The sequence below is a fragment of the Balaenoptera borealis genome (genome assembly GCF_965194805.1).
Source record: "Balaenoptera borealis genome assembly, chromosome: 16".
In the NCBI taxonomy this organism is placed as follows: Eukaryota; Metazoa; Chordata; class Mammalia; order Artiodactyla; family Balaenopteridae; genus Balaenoptera; species Balaenoptera borealis.
In genome coordinates, this window is record NC_138872.1 from 36,152,840 (window position 1) to 36,171,795 (window position 18,956).

Genomic DNA, 18,956 nt, shown 5'->3' on the forward strand with positions numbered 1-18,956 from the left:
TTTTGATTGCTTATTTTCTCATTGCCAAAGAAGACAGAAGTCAGTAGCTGAGAGTAAGGACTATTAAATCCTCAAGCCTTTTTTCCACACCAGTTGGTGATTTTCTTTAAATATCTGACTGGTAAGGTTAACATGGACTGCAAAAGACAGATCATTTACATCAGCTCCAAAAAACAGTGTCATTTGAACAAGTTAACTGATTTATCAGGTCAATGCAAATTTTTCTATTGGTCAAGAAGTCTGAAGATAAAATAATTCTCTTCTTCCTGCCCAGTTCTAGTCCCTCTTTCTAATATTGTGCTTTCCTTTGACGTGGGAGGCTACATAGAAATGTCTAATTGTGCCTACTTCTTCCTGCAGCCATGCAACCTAAACACCATTGTGTAGGTTGGAAAACAGATTGCTCTGAGCCAGGAGCAGGGTTCACAGGATTGCCATATGCTGGTGTTCACTGTCAGGTCTCAGGGATCCAGTGTGTAACTCATAGGAGATCACTCTTCATCAAGAGAATTTCAGTAAGAAATGAATCTGTCTCAGGATTAGTAAAGAGGAATCTCTGTGTGCAAAGGCGACAGAGGTGGCGCCTTCCCTGTTTGGATTTAGAAATCTAAAATGATTTTCAGCATGTCTTCCCTCTGGGTTCTGGTCCCTGGAGGCTCACCCAGTCACCCACCTGCCCAAGTCCTATCCCAGATCCTTGTTCAATCCAATATAATAGCGAGATGGCCTATCACCCCGAGAGACGGAATTTGAGATTCCAGCTCTGATGTTCAGTTCTAATTGGTTAGATACTCTGATAGGCCCCCTGGGTAGACACATTGTTGAACCACCACCCAGTTTGGCAAATTTCAGCCCAGACATTGCTCCAGTGTATTAAAATGCAGAGGATTATGACAGCAAGGATCCAGGGGGTTAAGACTGAGATGCCTAATGACAGAGCCATGAAGGGGAAATTTTGTGTCCACTTCTCTGCACAAGAATTGAAAGATGCCTCTGCTTCCAATCCTTAATTTTTTACACACTAAATTCTCTTGATCATTTATAAATTGGAAAAACAAAATAAAAAAATTTATATTTTTGTTTAGCCATGCTACTCGCAGGGACTTGGCCTGATTTTTTTTAACTTTGATTGAAATATAATATACACAGAAAAGTGCACAAGCTGTAACTATATAACTTGATGAATTTTTGAAAAGAGCACACACCCATGTGAGCAGCACCCCGATCAAGAAACAGAGCATCACCAACACCCCAGGTGTCTACCCTACTAGCACACCCTATTTTGACCTGCAACTTTATAAATTAGTTTTACCTGTTTTTAAAATTTCTGTAAATGAAATCATAGACTACGTTTTCTTTTTGGTCTGACTTCTATTACTCAAAATTTATATTTATGAGATTCTTCTACATTGTTTTTTGGCTGTGTTGGGTCTTCGTTTCTGCGCAAGGGCTTTCTCTAGTTGCGGCAAGCGGGGGCCACTCTTCATTGCGGTGTGAGGGCCTCTCACTATTGCGGCCTCTCTTGTTGGGAGCACAGGCTCCAGACGCGCAGGCTCAGTAGTTGTGGCTCATGGGCCTAGTTGCTCCGTGGCATGTGGATCTTCCCAGACCAGGGCTCGAACCCGTGTCCCCTGCATTGGCAGGCAGATTCTCAACCACTGTGCCACCAGGGAAGCCTGAGATTCTTCTACATTTTGCATGTGGTTGTACTTTGTTCATTCTCTTTGCTAAATACTATACCATAATTTATTTATCTATTCTATAGTTGATGGACATTCAGGCAGTTTCCAGTTTAGGGTTATTACAAATAGTGTTGTTATAAATCAAAACTACAACAAGGTATCAACTCACACCAGTCAGAATGGCCATCATTAAAAAGTCTACAAATAACACATGCTGGAGAGGGTATGGAGAAAAGGGAACTCTCGTACAGTGTTCTCCTACAGGGAATGTAAATTGGTGCAGCCACTATGGAAAACAGTATGAAGGTTCCTTTAAAAACTAAAAGTAAAGGGCTTCCCTGGTGGCGCAGTGGTTGAGAATCTGCCTGCTAATGCAGGGCACACGGGTTCGAGCCCTGGTCTGGGAAGATCCCACATGCCGCGGAGCAGCTGGGCCCGTGAGCCACAATTGCTGAGCCTGCGCGTCTGGAGCCTGTGCTCTGCAACAGGAGAGGCCGCGATGGTGAGAGGCCCGCACACCGCAATGAGGAGTGGCCCCCACTTGCCGCAGCTGGAGGAAGCCCTCGCACAGAGACGAAGACCCAACACAAAAAACAAAAAATAAATAAATAAATAAATAATAATTAAAGGTGCTAATAATTAAAAAAAAAACAAACAAAAAAAAAACTAAAAGTAGAGTTGCCATATGATCCAGCAATACCACTCCTGAGCATATATCCAGAGAAAACTATAATTCAAAAAGATACATACACACCAATGTTCATAGCAGCACTACTTACAATAGCCAAGACATAGAAGCAACCTAAATGTCTATCAACAGATGAATGGATAAAGAAGATGGGTTTTATATATGTATATATATATATATATATATATATATATATATATATATATTCACACACATGCACACAGTGGAATATTACTGAGCCATAAAAAAGAATGAAATAATGCCATTTGCAGCAAATTGGATGCACTTAGAGATTACGTACTAAGTGAAGTAAGTCAGAAAGAGAAAGACATGGACTTACCCAGTTGTTCCGTGGTTAAGGCTTCATGCTTCCAATGCAGGGGGCGTGGGTTCAGTCCCTGGTTGGGGAAATAAGATCCCACATGCCATGCAGTGCGGTCAAAAAATTAAAAAATAAAATAAAATAAAATAAAAAGAAAGACAAATACCATATGATATAATATATGGAATCTAAAATATGATACAAAATGAACTTATTTACGAAACAGAAACAGACTTACAGACATAGAAAACAAACTTTTGGTTACCAAAGGAGAAAGCGGGTGGGGGAGGGATAAATTAGGAGTTTGGGATTAGTGGATACAAACTACTATATATAAAATAAACAAAACGTCCTACTGTATAGCACAGGGAACTATAGTCAATATTCTGTGATTAAACCATAATGGGAAAGAATATGAAAAAGAATATGTATATATATATGTATAACTGAATCACTGTACACCAGAAACTAAAACAACATTATAAATCAACTATACTTCAATTTAAAAATAAAAACAAACAGTGTTGTTATAAACATATGCCTTTCTGTGAGGTATGTAATTGCTGGTCATAGGTCTTCCTACGTCTGGTTGAGCCAGTTAGTTTTCTAAATGTTAATTCACTCATGCAAAAAAAAAAAAAAAAACTTTAACAGAGGATCTCTGTCTGTTAAATTATTAGATTTTGAAGTAACTGTCACAGAATAAATGTGCTCTCCAAAAATATGTTCTATAAACTGACATCAGTTTTCAGTAGCTATTTCAGAATTTGGGGGTAACCTCTGTCACCTCTGCAGGTATGAATATCATAGACAATCTAGTTTACTTATTTGGGGAGTGTGATCTGGGATCTCCTGGAAGTTTGCCTTAACTGCATCCACACCATTTTCTTGCCCACCATCCAAATAACTTGCAAGCTCTCTGAATTTCCTAATTAGCTCTCACATCTCTTTCCTCATCCTGCTGCCCCCTCCCATCTTGTTCAAGTTCTTGATGGGTCCCATCTGTAGACGCCTTCTACCTCCTTTCCTAGAATCCTCTCTTTGCTCTCCAACTCTGTGTGTCTATCTGTTAGGAACGATCCTAAAAAACCTCAAACCTGATCATGCTTCAAATCATTTTCATTGCATATTACCCACAAAATGAAGTTTTCTGCCCATTTCATTCAGTCATTCATTTAATGAACAAATATTCATTGAGGGTGTAGTGTGTGCCAAGTACTAGGGATTTACCCGTGACCAAAACAAACATAACCTCTGCCCTTAGGTGCCAGTGAATCACCACTTGGACCCTAACACTATTCTGCCTCAACTGTTCTTAACCACCTGTGATTCTTTCTTCCTTTATAATGGTAATCCTTTGCCCTCAGAAGTGTGTGCTTTCTTAGATGTCCCTTCTCCATTCTGTCCAGGAGAATTTCCAAGCCTCCGTAGGGACTCAGCTTACTCATCCATCTCCCTTCTGTTTCATGCGTTCCATGAACAACTGACGGTTCCTTCCTGTTCTTTGATGAACCCCATGGATATTTGCTATTGCATTTCTCACACTTTAATTATCTGTCTGTGTGTCTGACACCCTACCCTGGATTTGTGAGCTGCTTAAAATCAGAAAATATAGCTTAGTCATTTGTGTTCCCAAGATCTATCTTAGTGCTTATCTGGTATTAGGCACTCAATAAATGTGTGTTTTGGTGGAAAAAAAAAAAAAAAAGGAAAGAAAGAAAGGAAAAAGGAGGGAGAGGGGAAGGGAAGGAGCAAGAAAGGGAGAAAGAAGCTTATGAATTCTTGAAAGCAATTGATAGATCATGAAAAATTGTAGAGCCATGGAGACTTTGAACATCATATACTCCAATATCCTCATTTTTGAGTTAAAAACATTGAGGTGCCTGAGCTAGTTGCTCCAAGATCCCTTCCCTCCAACACAGAACTCTCCCCAAGTTTTGCCAGGATTCTTGGTGGCTTCCATCCTCTTCATCTTTCCCGATCCCAACCTTGTTCCCACTCAGAGTCATTGTCACTGTCATCCCCCTCTACCCACCAGTTACCACATGTTTTCTGGAGAAAAGAGAAAATATCTTCAACTGGCCAAATAATTGAGAAATTATAGTCTAAATGAAATAGAAAAGAGAAAGAGGGACTAGCGAAGGGTCCTGCCACAGCCTCCTCTGGCCATTCCTGATATAGAACTTGATTCCTCAAAAACCTTGGGACTTTTCTTAGACTGTCCTCCAAATTAATAATATAGATATTTAAAACTGACCTCAATAGACACAAAGTTCTTACATTTCTTTTTATTCTGGGACATGTACATTGAGATAACTTTCAAACACTAACAGATATTCTGTACAAAATGTGAAGTTGATCTCATTTCCTTCTGGAATTTAGCACCAACTTATGGTAAGTGAGCAATGGATATGTTTGGCTTTTCTTTAAATGAAAATGATTAAGAAAAAGAGAATGAGGTACCATATATTCTTTTCAGCAATGTATTTTGAGACATAATGGAAAACTGTGCTGATCTCCTTGTGGGTAGAATATATATGCCAAAAATATTGCCATATTGAATATATATTGCTTTTTACACATGTGAAAAGTTAGCCCTCTTGGTTATTGTGTTTTATGAGATCTTCATTCACTGCTATTCCTGGCCTTCTCATATGCCTATGTCATCTTAGGATATTCCCCCCACCCAATCATAAATAAGGACCAAGTTCTTGCCAGGTCAATACGTTGCACTATTAGTCTTGGGATTTTACAGTTGTGTATGTCCTTTGTTGGAAAATGAGATTTACCCCATGTTCTGCACTTGAGTTTTGGATGAGTGTGGGGCAGGTGAAAGATGTACATTATAAACTTTCAACTTGTGGAAGTGTTACCCGTCTGGAACATCCATATAAAAGTTTAAAAGTTCAAAAGTAAAAATAAATAAATAAAATAAAAAAGACATTCATTAAAAAAAAAAAATAGAGGGGAAACAAAAGGCAACTCAGATGGTAATCTCTTCTTACACTCAGATAAGAACCAGCAATTGCAATTCTGTTGATTGTGGAAGAAATCACCCTCGCCCACCTTCCCCTGCTGTCTTTTCTCATTCCTTAAACAAGAGCTTCTTTTGAACCAGGCATTGTTCAAGGGTGCCACAAAAAGGAATTAATGCTTAACTTAAGGGAAAGTACATATGCAAGGACACAGAAATGATCGTGGTTTCAGACTGTGGGTTACTGTTAGTCCACTTTCCCCAGGAAAAAAGACAGGAAACTGCTTAAGCAGCAGCATCTTCACTTTTCTTCCATCCACTCCGTAACACAGAAATAAGCTGCTTCCCGCTCGTTCCTCTGCCTCCCCGTCTTCTGAGCCTGGCAGCTGAGAAAGCCCTAATTGTATTATCTGCGTACCTTACCTTAAAGCAGGCACAAAGATACATTTTAAAAAATCAGGGTTTCCCTGGTGGTGCATGGTTAAGAATCCTCCTGCCAATGCAGGGGACACAGGTTCGAGCCCTGGTCCGGGAAGATCCCACATGCCATGGAGCAACTAAGCCCGTGCGCCACAACTACTGAGCCTGTGCTCTAGAACCCGTGAACCACAACTACTGAGCCCATGTGCCACAACTACTGAAGCCTGGGTGCCTAGACTCCGTGCTCCACAACAAGAGAAGCCACCGCAATGAGAAGTCCGCACACCGCAACGAAGAGTAGCCACCTCTCACCGCAGCTACAGAAAGCCCATGCGCAACAACGAAGACCCAATACAGCGAAAAATAAATAAATTAAATAAATTAGAAAAAAAAAGTTTATAAAAAATCACCATGGGCTTCCCTGGTGGAGCAGTGGTTGTGAGTCCTCCTGCCAATGCAAGGAACACGGGTTCGAGCCCTGGTCCGGGAAGATCCCACATGCTGCAGAGCAACTAAGCCTGTGTGCCACAACTACTGAGCCTGCGCTCTAGAGCCCGTGAGCCACAACTACTGAAGCCTGCGCTCCTAGAGCCGGTGCTCCGCAACAAGAGAAGCCACTGCAGTAGAAGCCCATGCACCTCAATGAAGAGTTGCTCCACTTGCTGCAACTAGAGAAAGCCCGTGTGCAGCAACAAAGACCCAACACAGCCAAAAATAAATAAATAAATAAAATTTTTAAAAATCACCATAATTTTTTGAAAGGAAGAAGAAATCTAAGAAAATTTGGCTTCCGTGTTTAATTACTGTGGAAAAATACCTGCTATCCTTTGAAAGTGGCATGTTGATCTGTTTCATCTAATGCCTTAATATCAGTTGTTATGCTTAGGTTTCCAATGCATCAGATGCTCCCAAGGAATAAGCTGCTCCTAAGAATTAAAAAAAAAAAAATTTTTTTTGAAAATACTTTAAAATAATCTTCCTATTGGCTATATAATAATAATCATTCATTCATTCACTCAACAAATACTTAATTGCCTACTGTGTACCAGGTACAATGTTGAGTGCTGGGGATAAACTAAATAGACGAAAATGATTGTCTTCATGAAGCTTACTTAAAGGTGGGTGTAGGGTGACGCTAACAAAATAAATAAGATGGTGATAGGTGCCAGGGGGAAATAAAGCAGGGAAGGGAGATAGGAAGTGTTGCGGGGGGGGTGCTATTTCAATTTTAAATAAGTTGGTCACATAAGGTTACATTGATATGATGAAGCAAACCTTGAAGATGTTGGAGAGTGTCAAGTGGTTATCATGGAGGAGAGTGATGCTGAGATAGATGTGACCCAGTGTGTTGGTGGAAGGGAGTGATAAGCAGGAAGAACAGGGAGAGGTGAGAGGAAGAGGCTGGGGGATGTGACAGGTGACCCAAATAGTGGTGGGTGGCCACTGAGAGAATTTGGTTTTACTCTCAGTGACACAGGTATCTATTACATCATTTTGAGCAAGTGATGGATTTGGGGTGATGTATTTTAACAGGATTTTTCTGGTTGCTCTGTTGAAAAGCCACAGTAGGGGTATAGAAACAGAAACAAGGAGAGCAGAGTGCTTGGGATAGAGGTGGTGAGAAATGGTTAGGTTCTGGATGTATTTTGAATGTGAAGCCAAAAGAGTTACTGAATGGATGGACCAGATACATGAACTGAGAGAAAAAGAGAGCTAGGGATGATCTCAGGGCCTTTTGGAATTTCATTTATTGAGAGAGGGAGTGAGTTAGGAAGGGAAAATCAGAAATTTGGCTTTAGACATAAAATTTAAAGCAGTGTTAGCCCAAAACAGCAAAATGAGCACAGGTGTGATCTCTTATCTCTCTTGAGTTACTGTGAATATGGTGATAAAGGAATATAAATACACAATGATGAAGAGAATGGATGGGTCACTAAGACATGACATATTTTAGTAAGTTTGCAGGAGAAGAAAATGGAAAGAGGAAAGTGTCTGATAAGATAGAGTCAAGAAGACAACAGTCTACGTTACATAGAGAGTTACAGCCAAGGAAGCTCCTGACCTACTCAGAAACAATTGAGACATGCTCTAGACTCAAGTTCTACTGGCCCAGCAGAACATGGAGTAAGAATTGGGGGTGAAAAAAATAACCTTCCACTCCTTCCTCATGATCCTCATGTAGAATCATCAATAACCAATTACTTCCTGGGTCAAAGAGCTGAGTGTCTGTCTTTTATGAAATTGAACAAACTATTTGGAAAATATTACGGTGGCTAGCATTGGAGTTCAGGATCCAGAATGAAGCTCTTCTCATTCTAGCATTTGTGGATACTACACCATGGTGGCTGGCACCCACATGTTCCCTGGGAAAGAAGACTGCAAGCTGGCCATTCCCACTCCCACACCCAGAGCTCCCAGTCGGCCCTCCTACTGCCCCATCTAAGATGTGAACTAACAATAAAATATCCACAGGCTATAGAGAAATGCTACAATACTGAATGACAAAGGAAGCCAAGATGAACAAAAAGAGAATAATAGACACACAAGGATAATTAAAGAAACAAATAATTAAAAAAAAAAAAAAACTAGAAAGTATCTTCAGAGAGAATTTTAAATATATTTTATCCTTAAGAAAAGAACAAGGACTTCCCTGATGGCGCAGTGCTTAAGAATCCACTTGCCAAGGCAGAGGACACGGGTTTGAGCCCTGGTCCAGGAATATCCCACATGCTGCGGAGCAATTAAGCCCGTGTGCCGCAACTACTGAGCCCAAGTGCCACAACTGCTGAAGCCCGTGCACCTAGAGCTGGTGCTCTGCAACAAAAGAAGCCACTGCAATAAGAAGCCCACGCACCGCAACGAAGAGTAGCCCCTGCTCGCCGCAACTAGGGAAAGCCCATGCACAGCAACGAAGACCCAATGCAGCCAAAAATAAATAAATAAATTTATTTTAAAAAAGAAAAAAAAATAAAGTGACATGAGGGTTTTGGACAGAACCACTTCAAGAATATGGTTGAGTGACATGAATGCTATGGAAAGGATGCTTTGGGGATTTCATATTGGGGCATTTGATGGACATTTTCTCAGTTGTGCAAATTAGCAATGCCTCAGGAAACTAGCTGGAGGGAGAGGTGGGTGTCTCCTCAGCTGATGCTCAAAATACGTGAGACTCACAAAGATACAACTGAAAACCTCTCATCATGAAAACGTAACCAAAGCAAACATTTTTCTCTTTTCTTCCACTCTGTGCCAAGGATGTTGCTATTTTGGGTGTTTTCTTTCTTTCCATTTGAAGAATTCTCTTAAAGTTCATTTTAACTTGATATCACCACATTAAACTTTTCCCATTGGGCAGGAGAATGTCAAAAGGTGTTAGAACAGGGCTAGGGATATACTAGATAGTTAGCGCTCAAAACGTGGATCCTTGCATCCACATCTTGTACACTGCACTTGCAGGCATGTAAACTCTTCCTTAGACCATCAGGATAGAGCAGTGCTTCACTTACCCAGGGAAAGATAATTGGGCAACAATCTTCAGAATACAGCCCAAAACATAAAACAAAGCATAAAGCATATCTGTGAAGCCAATGCAGATGCTCTAAGCCCTAAAATTAAAGTTTCTGTACTTTATTAATTGGAAAGTCCCCTCAGCCCCATGCTACACACAGGACTGTGAGTTCTTATAACTTATTCCAGCATAGTTCAAATTACAATAGGAAATGTGTAAAGCTATTATCCAAAACCCAGTAGCAAACCATGGTGAATGCATACTTATAACAATGAAGAAGACTTAAAAATTAATTTCACAAACAATAAATTACAAAGCATGGATGTAATTCTGTTTCATTTACACATTCATTCATTCATGCAGTCAACTCACATCAACAAGTATGGATTTATTCCCCAGTGTATAAAAAAACTGGCCGCAGAACTGTAAGATCTCACACAAGTTGTGGGATGATGCACATCCTTTTCTTCGCTACTCCTATGAATGGTTATATGTAGTGTTTTCTATACTCTTCCAGTTACAATGATTTGATTTTCATGGACACTGCTAGGTTCTTACTCAAATAGATTGTTCTAGAGGTAGACCAATCAGAGACCTTTCCCAGGATTTTTCATACTGGATATGAAGAAATCAATCAGACTCTCTCTGGTGGTAGGAGGTGCCATATGTGACAACTCGGTGCAGTTGGTGGCCATGGGGAAGAAGTTGGTCAGTCAGGAAAAAAGTAATGACATCAGGAAGAGAGAGCAGTGAAAAAGCAATGAAGAAATTCTCCCTGGTATCCAGACCACAGTTTCCTGATGCTCTGCAAACTGCAGTTTGTCAAATTTTTCCTTCAGTTACAGGAAATACCCAGTGTCCTTGGCAAATTCTCCTATTTCCTAGGCTAGTTTGAGTTGTGCTTTTGGCAACTGTAGCCTAAAGACATTTGAATCACATGCACCTTTCCTTGATATTACATTATATGAGTAATATGGATTCTAGTGTCCCAGTGCTGATAATATTGGGTTGTAATATGCTTCCTGGTTTTGGTAATTATATTGTATTTGACAACCATTTCTCTTTGAATATGAGATCAACGTTTTGACTATAAAATATAAATCTTCACTACCACCCAAAACAGAGGAACTGTGCCGGAAATTTTGCCAAAATTCTAAATGCTCTACATAGACCTGTAAACGCAGTTACTTCTCAGACAGTCTTTTCTGCTTTTAATGAAAGTCTTTGCAGCTCATATACCATCTTTCACCATGAAAAGATTCTTTACTGTGCCATTAAGACAAATGCACGGCAAGATGAATTCTGATGCCTGCCAGCAGGTGGGAGAAACGTGCTCAGCCAGGCAACTCAGCCCTGAATGAGCTGTGCATTGTTCCTTCTTACTCAAATCCCAACCTGCTACCTGCTGATGAGCAGAGGTAATGGGAATGACACCATTATCAATGACGGCAATAGGGGTTTGCCAATAAATTAAAAATAAATGGAAAGCTATTAAAAATTGTTAGGACATTCATATGTCTCACAAATATTAAAATACCCTGTTTTAAACTATTATTTATTCCAGGAACCTTTTATTTAAAAAATACAATAGATTGAGGCTTCCAAATCAGGTACTTTGGAAATACCTGCTTTTAGATTATTGTCATTTGTCACTCCTTTTACTTCATTAGGGTAACCATTGACTCATAATTGCTTATATAATTATAGATTATAATTATATATATACACACACACACACACACACACACACACACACACACACACACAAAGAGATTTGGTATTCCTTTTAGAATATTCTCATTTCCCCAAAGAACTCACTGAACAAATACATGTTTCTGAGGACAGAGTTCACACTCTGCCTTTTCTCTGTGACTCTAGATGCTTGGTGTCAGGTCACAGCCGTGGACTGGGTGCCTGGCATGCCACGATCATGGGTGACATTTAAAAGACACAGTTACTATGTGTAATTTTGCTTCTGTCAGTAGGACTAAGACTGACCACCACCTTGTGCTTGAGCTCAAACCTCAAACAAGCAAACAAAACCCTCCCCTTTTTAAAGACAATGAGCACAAATACCCAAAGAAAAAATGGGTTAAGAATTTAAACAGGAAATTTGCGGAAAAGAAAAAGTGGAACAACCCTGACATATATAAAACAAGGCTCAACCAGGCAGGTGAATCAGGGATGCCAATTAAGACCAATCCAAGGTCCCACACTGCATACATCAGATTTGCAAAAATTTTCTGAAAGGCTGATAATAGCAAGTTGTTTTTGAAAATGTAGGAAAATACAAGCTCTCCTACACTGCAAAAAGGAACACAGAGTGTCCTTACCGCTTTGGTGAGCAAGCAGCTGCCTCTAGTACTGCTGAAGATGCATGGATCCTAAGAATACATCATGGTAATCACCCTAGAGAAACTTCTGGATGTGGCTTGAGGCAACAAGAAATAGGTTTGTGCAAATAAACATTTTTGAAGGAAAAAACCACATATGTCCATCAACAGAAGAATGAATTAGTTATACATTCTTATAGTGGAATAATTTAGTAGTTAAAATTAATGACCTAGATCTACATGAGAAGCAAGGACACATTTTAAAGACCTAATGTTGATTGCAAATAGCCATTGGCCAAAGGATGCATACAGTATGATATGATTTATGTAATACTTTAAATAAACATATAGGAGTCCATACCAGGGACTGGCAAACTTTTTTCTGTAAAGGGCCAGCTAGTAAATACTTTGCCCCTTGGGAGTCTCTGTTGCAACTACTCTACTGGGCCACTATAGCATGAAAGCAGCCATAGACAATACATAAATGAACGAGCATGGCTGTGTTCCAGTAAACCTTTATTTAGAAAAACAGGTGGCAGGCTGGATTTTGCCATCAGGGGTTTGTTGAATCCTGATAAAGACCACTGTCCTCAGAATCCATATGAAAATAGATAAGGTATTGATATCTGCTTTTCAAAATAGAACTTGCTCCTGGGAAAGTGAGAAGAATGGAATCAGGGAGAAACACAACATAGAATGAGTCTGCACTGCAGTGTCTTAAAAGTATATAATTTTTAAAAAGCACCGAAGCAAATATCACAAATTGGTAACATTTGTTAAATTTGGATATGTGTTAGTTACACTGTTCTATGCATTTTCAGGTGTAACAGAGATACGTAATGCTAGAAAAAAGGAAAGATTAAAAACTACATTAAAATACTAAACATAGCATGCATCAGAACAATGGGAAAAAGAAATAGCTTCAAGAATGATATTTCTTCCAGAAGATTCTGTCTTAGTCTATATACCCCTTGCGTTCATAAGTTGAGCCAAAAAGTTAAGAGGTGTGAATTGCCGATAGGAGAAATTTCTCTCTGTTCTCAGAATTATGAATGGTTGTTGAATAGCTTCATGACTAGTATTTGGATCTAGGGCAACTAGATCTACAAGTTATTGAATCTCTCTCTTCACATTAGTTCAGTCACGTTCAGGTTGAATCTGTGACTTCCTCTATCAAAGTTCTAAGACTTTAGAGCTGCATTTTGTGACGGACCTCACCCCTCTCTCCATCTTATCATTTTTCCTCTACCATCATCATCGTAGCATAGTGGTAAGGTGTATACTTTATGAACTTCACACTTTGTTTCATCACTGTAACATAATGGTAAGGTGTTCAGACTCCAGAGGCAAACTTCCTGAGTTCAAACCTCGGGTGTGCCTCTAACCAGCTGTGGGACCTTATGCTAGTCATTGCATGCCTCTGCGCCTCAGTTCTCTCATTTGTCAAAATGGGGTGGTAATAACAGAGTACATCTCATAGGGTTGTTGTGAGTATTAAAAAGTTAATTACTTACAAAATGCTTAGAACAGTGCGTAGCCCATAGTAAGTGCTAAGTCAGTGTTTTAAACACAGCATAGTTAAGTGGATTTATTTATCTTTTTTATCTTTTTGAACTGTATGTAGCAGACATCTTAAAATGTTCTAGGACAAAATGACAGAAAGCACAGTATCTAAGAGTACAGGTTTTGGAGTCCAAGAAACCAGTGATCTAACCCCAAACTGTGATCTTATTAACTCTGAGGATATAAATAAATTTTATAAGTGCTTTGAAACTTTGAATCCTCATCTGTAAAATGAGGCTAATAACAGTACCTGCCTCCTAGAGAATTACTGTAAGAATTAATTAAGTTGTTGGATGCAAAGAATTTAGCTCAGTACCTAGTAAAATCTCAAACAATACCTATGAGAGTAACTGAAAATTGTAAAATAATTGTTAGTAGTATTAAGCAAACACATAAATCCTGTGGCAAGAATGACAGAACTTAAATAACTTTAGAAATAAAAGTACATTAACTTTGTGACATGTTAGGAAAACTTAATGGTGTCAAGATTGGGATCTCAGTAATGACGCCGGGGTGAGGGAATTGCAGAAATCATCTTGCAGATGGAAGATATGAACACGTGCATTTAAACTCCAGAAGAAATCCCACAGATGTTGATCTTTAGATCCATTTTCTCTAGTTCAGGTCTCTGTAATCCCTATCACAAGAAGAGATCGATCCTAAGGCAGAAAATGTCACTTAAGAAGCTTCAAGGTTTAAATAGCAGGGGCTGAACCAAGCTTAGTAGCAATCATCAGAACTTTGCCTCTGAAAGTAGAAAAACAAATCCTCCAGATTAAATAAGAAGCTGTCCTTCCAATGCCATACTAACTAGGGCCCAGCGCTGGATTTATGAGAGCACTGCCAGGTTGGGAGCCGTCTACCCTGAAGCAAAGCATATGTCATAATCTCATGATGAGCGGAGGCTGAGGCTGCTTTAAGCTGCCCTGGCCACATCTCTTAGCCATGTTGTTCTTAATACAGCTGTAAGGGCTTTTTGGTTATTCTAAAACAAATGACCAAAATATTTATTTATTTGCTTGGGAAGCAAGTAGACAAAGATTAGAGTAATGCTTAAAGTTCTGCCCCTGGCCCAGCAGTACACTTAAACATGCATAAAATATATAAAGGTTTCTTGGAAAAAATGCAGATTTTGAGTCAGAGATCTGGTGTGGAGCTTAAAGTCCTACATTTCTATCAAGCTTTCCGTCAATGCTGTAAGTCCTCTTGCTACTCATAGCATCATCTGACATAGCCCTCACTTGGGATACAGATTCTCTGCCACCCCCTCCCCAGCATCTGCATCAGCATCTGCATTTTAACAAGACCTCCAGTGATTTGTATGCACATGAAAGTTTGAGAAGCCCTGCTCTAGAATGTATGTGAACCAATTTCTCCAACACTTTGGTTGCACATCCCCTATTTACACAATGTAACTACTTCTGGTCCCCAAAAGTCCTGAAATTTGTTATCCTTCTGATTCTAACAGTGCTCTTCCCATATCCCCTCCAATTCATTCACCATTTTCCTATACAACACCTCGATGGGGATGGGCTTTCACTTCCAACAGCCAGCACCCATGTCTCTTTGTTGTCTGCACCCTCTGGATGCTGGAACCCCCTTTGCCTACTATCAAGGAAAGCAGGAAGTACCTGGGGATTTCCATCCCCACCAGCAAGCCCTGACCCAAGACTAACAGACACAGGAATCACCATACTCCAGCTCCTTTTCTGCTCATCAGAAAACTCAGGTTTCAGGAGTGATCTACACAGGGAAAGATTAAGCCAAAATTACCATCTGCGGAGTTTGTTTGGTATCTCAACTTTCTGCCTTCTTCGCTTCCCAGTCCTGCTCACTCCCTTATAATATTGCCAGGGAACACTTTGTAATAAACCCATTTCTCATAAATCCTTGTCTCAGGGTCTGCTTCTGGGGAGCTCAAAGTAAGACACATGCTGTTTTAGCTCAGTGTAATATAGACTGAGACCAGTACCCCACCAAGGATTGAGTTATTTCTCAAGTTGCTTTGGTTACTGCTTTAGACCCTGAATTTTGATTCAGCCTGGGTCAGATTTTCTGCGTATCTCAAAAGGCTGCAGGAAGTCCATGGATTCACACTTGGAAATGTAGATGCTCACATTCTGAGAATGTGGTAAAATAAATTGTGCCTTACTTTCTGAAACAGCTGTGGCTGTGCAGTGAAGGTGGTGATGATGCAGTCCTTCAGCTGGCTTTATAAAGGACCCATAGAAAGAACAAGGGATCTAGAAGACCTGCACTGACCAATGCTGCAGCCACAGCTCCCAGCTATGTGTGGCTGTTGAGCACTTGAAAGGCTGCCAGTGCAAATTAAGACGGGCTGTCAGTGCAAAACGCACACCTCATTTCAAAGACTAAGCACATAAAAAGAATTATACAATAGCTCAATAATTTTTATGTTGATTACATGACTAATAATATTACAATGTTGAAATATTGGATTAAATAAAATATATTATTAAATTTGTTTCACCTGTTGATTTCTACTTTTTTTTAAAGTGGCTACTGGAAATTTAAAATTATATGTGTAGTTCACATTATATTTCTGCTGGACTAGATGTAATAGAGGTCTTATCTTTCAACCTAAAAGGTCAGACCCAATTAAATCTCCCCGGCTCTTCATAATACCTTCTCTGTATCTATTTCTGTTGTGGAATTGGGCCCCAGTAAACATACAAAATGGTACCTTGCCCCCAATTATAAATACTTTTACCAAAGCATAAGGTTGCCATATGGAGCCGGAAAAGTCTAAAGTTCGACCTCTAGCCTGGAAAATATTATACCAGAAACATATTTTGAAAATCAGTGCCAGTAGTTATTACTCTTAGTTTAAAATAATCTAATTTGAGGACATTTTATTTTAAATCTGTTATAAAGTTATTCCAAAGCTTTTCTGTGTGTACATCAAGTTTGTTTCACTGACAGCTCTTCTGTGCTATCTTCCCCAAGCCCTCCACCAACAGTCCATAGCATCCAAAGCCTCACTACGTCTCACCTGGACTGTGACAGCTTCCTAATTGAGTTCCCCCATCTGGTTTCTCAGCCTGAAATCCACCCTGCATTTGGCTGCCAGATAACCTCCTTAACCTACCGTCTAGCCTTGGCTCTCCTTACCTTCACCCTAAAAGAAAGGCCTTCAGTGATATTATATTTTTTTGCCAAATTCTCTCCAGAAAACTGAACAGACATTAAATGCTCTCCATACTCTCACTCCAGCTCTACTGTTTTTTGTTGCAACTTCCCCTCTTTCTTCCAATTCCTTTTAGGCTACTCCCCATTCCCACTAAGTCCTGCCGCTAAAACATACCCCACAGAATAATGTAAATCTTCTTATAGCACATAGAGTGTTGTCATCTGGGATTTTTCTCTAAAGTCCAAGTATTTCAGGTGATAATGTAAGCTGCTTGATCACACTTATTTGTGCAAAATTGATTTGCATTTAATGTGAATGTTTTCCTGCTTAATTTTATATAACCTCAGAATTTAAAAGACTTCAAGGGAAAGTAAAGGTCTTTAATTTGTGTGAGTTTTTACTGTGCTGATTTTTAAAATAAACTCAATATTTTAAGGTAAAACAAACACCTAAACAAACAAAAAACACTGCTTAGAGTGCCCTCTTCCCTCTCCCATCACTCTCTACCCCAAGTTCTACCTCAAATGTTACAGTATTACATGACGGCATATTATCAGGGCCTTAAATCAGGAGGCAAAACACAAAAGACCAACAAAGCTATAGTAGAAATAACAAACCTAGGTGGAAAAGCTGTTGAACTAAAAAAACATGATTTCATTGAGGAGGGAGCCAAGTCAACTACAACATTAGATGATTACATTACTTAGCTCTTATGTCATCTTCTCTTATTTTTTTTCAGCCCGGAATGTTAATTGTGTGTTCAAAATCATCACCCACAATGGAACTTCAACTGTTTTTTGTAGATTTGTTCTTTCCCATTTTCTTGAAGCCCAGAGAGATCAGTGGTGAATGGTGTGAGGTAGGGATTGAGATTAGGTCAGCAGTAAGGAATGAACTCAGCTCTGGGGTGGGGGGCAGGGGAGAGACAGTACTGGATATTGTATGACATTGTGACTGCAACTAGTTTAGAGAATTTCTAGAACTGTAATTAACATTTAAAGAGTTCCTGGTATAGCTGCTTTGACTTGAGTAGTAAAATAGGAAGATCTTATTTGCAGGTATGTTGAAAAGATAATTGACTATATTTTAAACTCTTTATCTGTTTATAATGCAAGGAAAGGAATAAAATATACTTGATTATTAAAGGCAACATACCAGGTCTCTGTAGGGATTTTAAAAAGCAGATAAAATTTTGTTTATGGGTAAAGAATATTTCCTTAGGAAAGGAGTAATCGCTCAGGGATTTGAGTTTAATTATGTTATTTTTACAGGATAAAAACGGGAAAAAAAAAAAAACCCTTAGGCATACAAATTGAACTAATTTGTCTTCCTAGTAGCCTAGCTAAAAACATGCGTCTAATGACTGTACAGTAGTTAAGCTAATGCAAGTGTGATTTACATTTTTCAGGAATGGACAAATGAAGTTTTCAGTCTGGCAACAAACCTGCTGGCCCAAAACATGTCCAGGGATGCATTTCTGCAAAAAGCGTAAGTAGCTCTAATTTTATTGCTAAGGGTGCTGCTTCATCTGAGTCAGTTTCCTTTCTCCTTTGTGAGTCTTTTGTTTATGCTGCACTGGCTTCTCACATTGATAAACATAAATTTCCCTCTGGGACTTGTTAGAGAACTGATATGTCCACCGTTTCAAACTGGAAGACTTCCAAGAAAGATCGTTCTTTCCTCTGAGCCACACATCCGGGTTACGCTGAGCTCGCCTGAATGTCAATGCCTTTGACACACAGTAAGCAGATACTTCTAAATCCTGGCAGCTGTACTCAGAACCAAAAATTTGTCATCTCAGGGAGTCTTCAGCCCTACATCTGTCTGTGTTGTATCAATTATTAATCTGAGGAAGATAATGAACAACATATGGGACTCAATTCTCTAGAGTCTAAGATCTCTGATAGGTGCTACTTAAATCAATAGGCTGATGTCCTGATTCCTGTCCTTATAGACAATCACAGCAACTGTTAGTAAGAAAAGAGAAAGAGGATGTAGAGGAAAGAGCAGAATGAAAAGGAAAAGGAAAGAAAGCAAATCAGGATTACCCAGTCGCTCTCAAATTACAGTCTTTCTGAAATTTATTTGACCAAGGAAAATAATGATTTCTGCCAGATGAGCAGCTAGGAAAGCTGGTTGTGTTCTGTTTGGAAACAGTGGGTATCCAGGACTTTGGGAAGCCTTGAAATGAAAACCACAAGCGGAAACATTACTAGGTGGCCCTCTATTTTATTTAATAACTTTCTTCTCTCTTCTTCTGTAAGACATACCCATCATTCCAGACCAAAGACTCCAGACCACATTTCTTTCATACT

General features: G+C 39.4%; 1 protein-coding gene across 7 annotated transcripts in view; it reads left to right on the forward strand.

The window, feature by feature from the left end:
* The window catches only part of PLCB1 (phospholipase C beta 1), a 690,420-nt gene that overhangs the window by 470,873 nt on the left and 200,591 nt on the right, over positions 1–18,956 (forward strand). For all 7 annotated transcript variants that reach the window (XM_082358993.1, XM_082358994.1, XM_082358995.1 and 4 more), the window contains one exon: positions 18,050–18,129. In XM_082358993.1, coding sequence (XP_082215119.1) covers positions 18,050–18,129 — 80 coding nt within the window. The remainder of the gene's footprint in view (positions 1–18,049; positions 18,130–18,956) is intronic.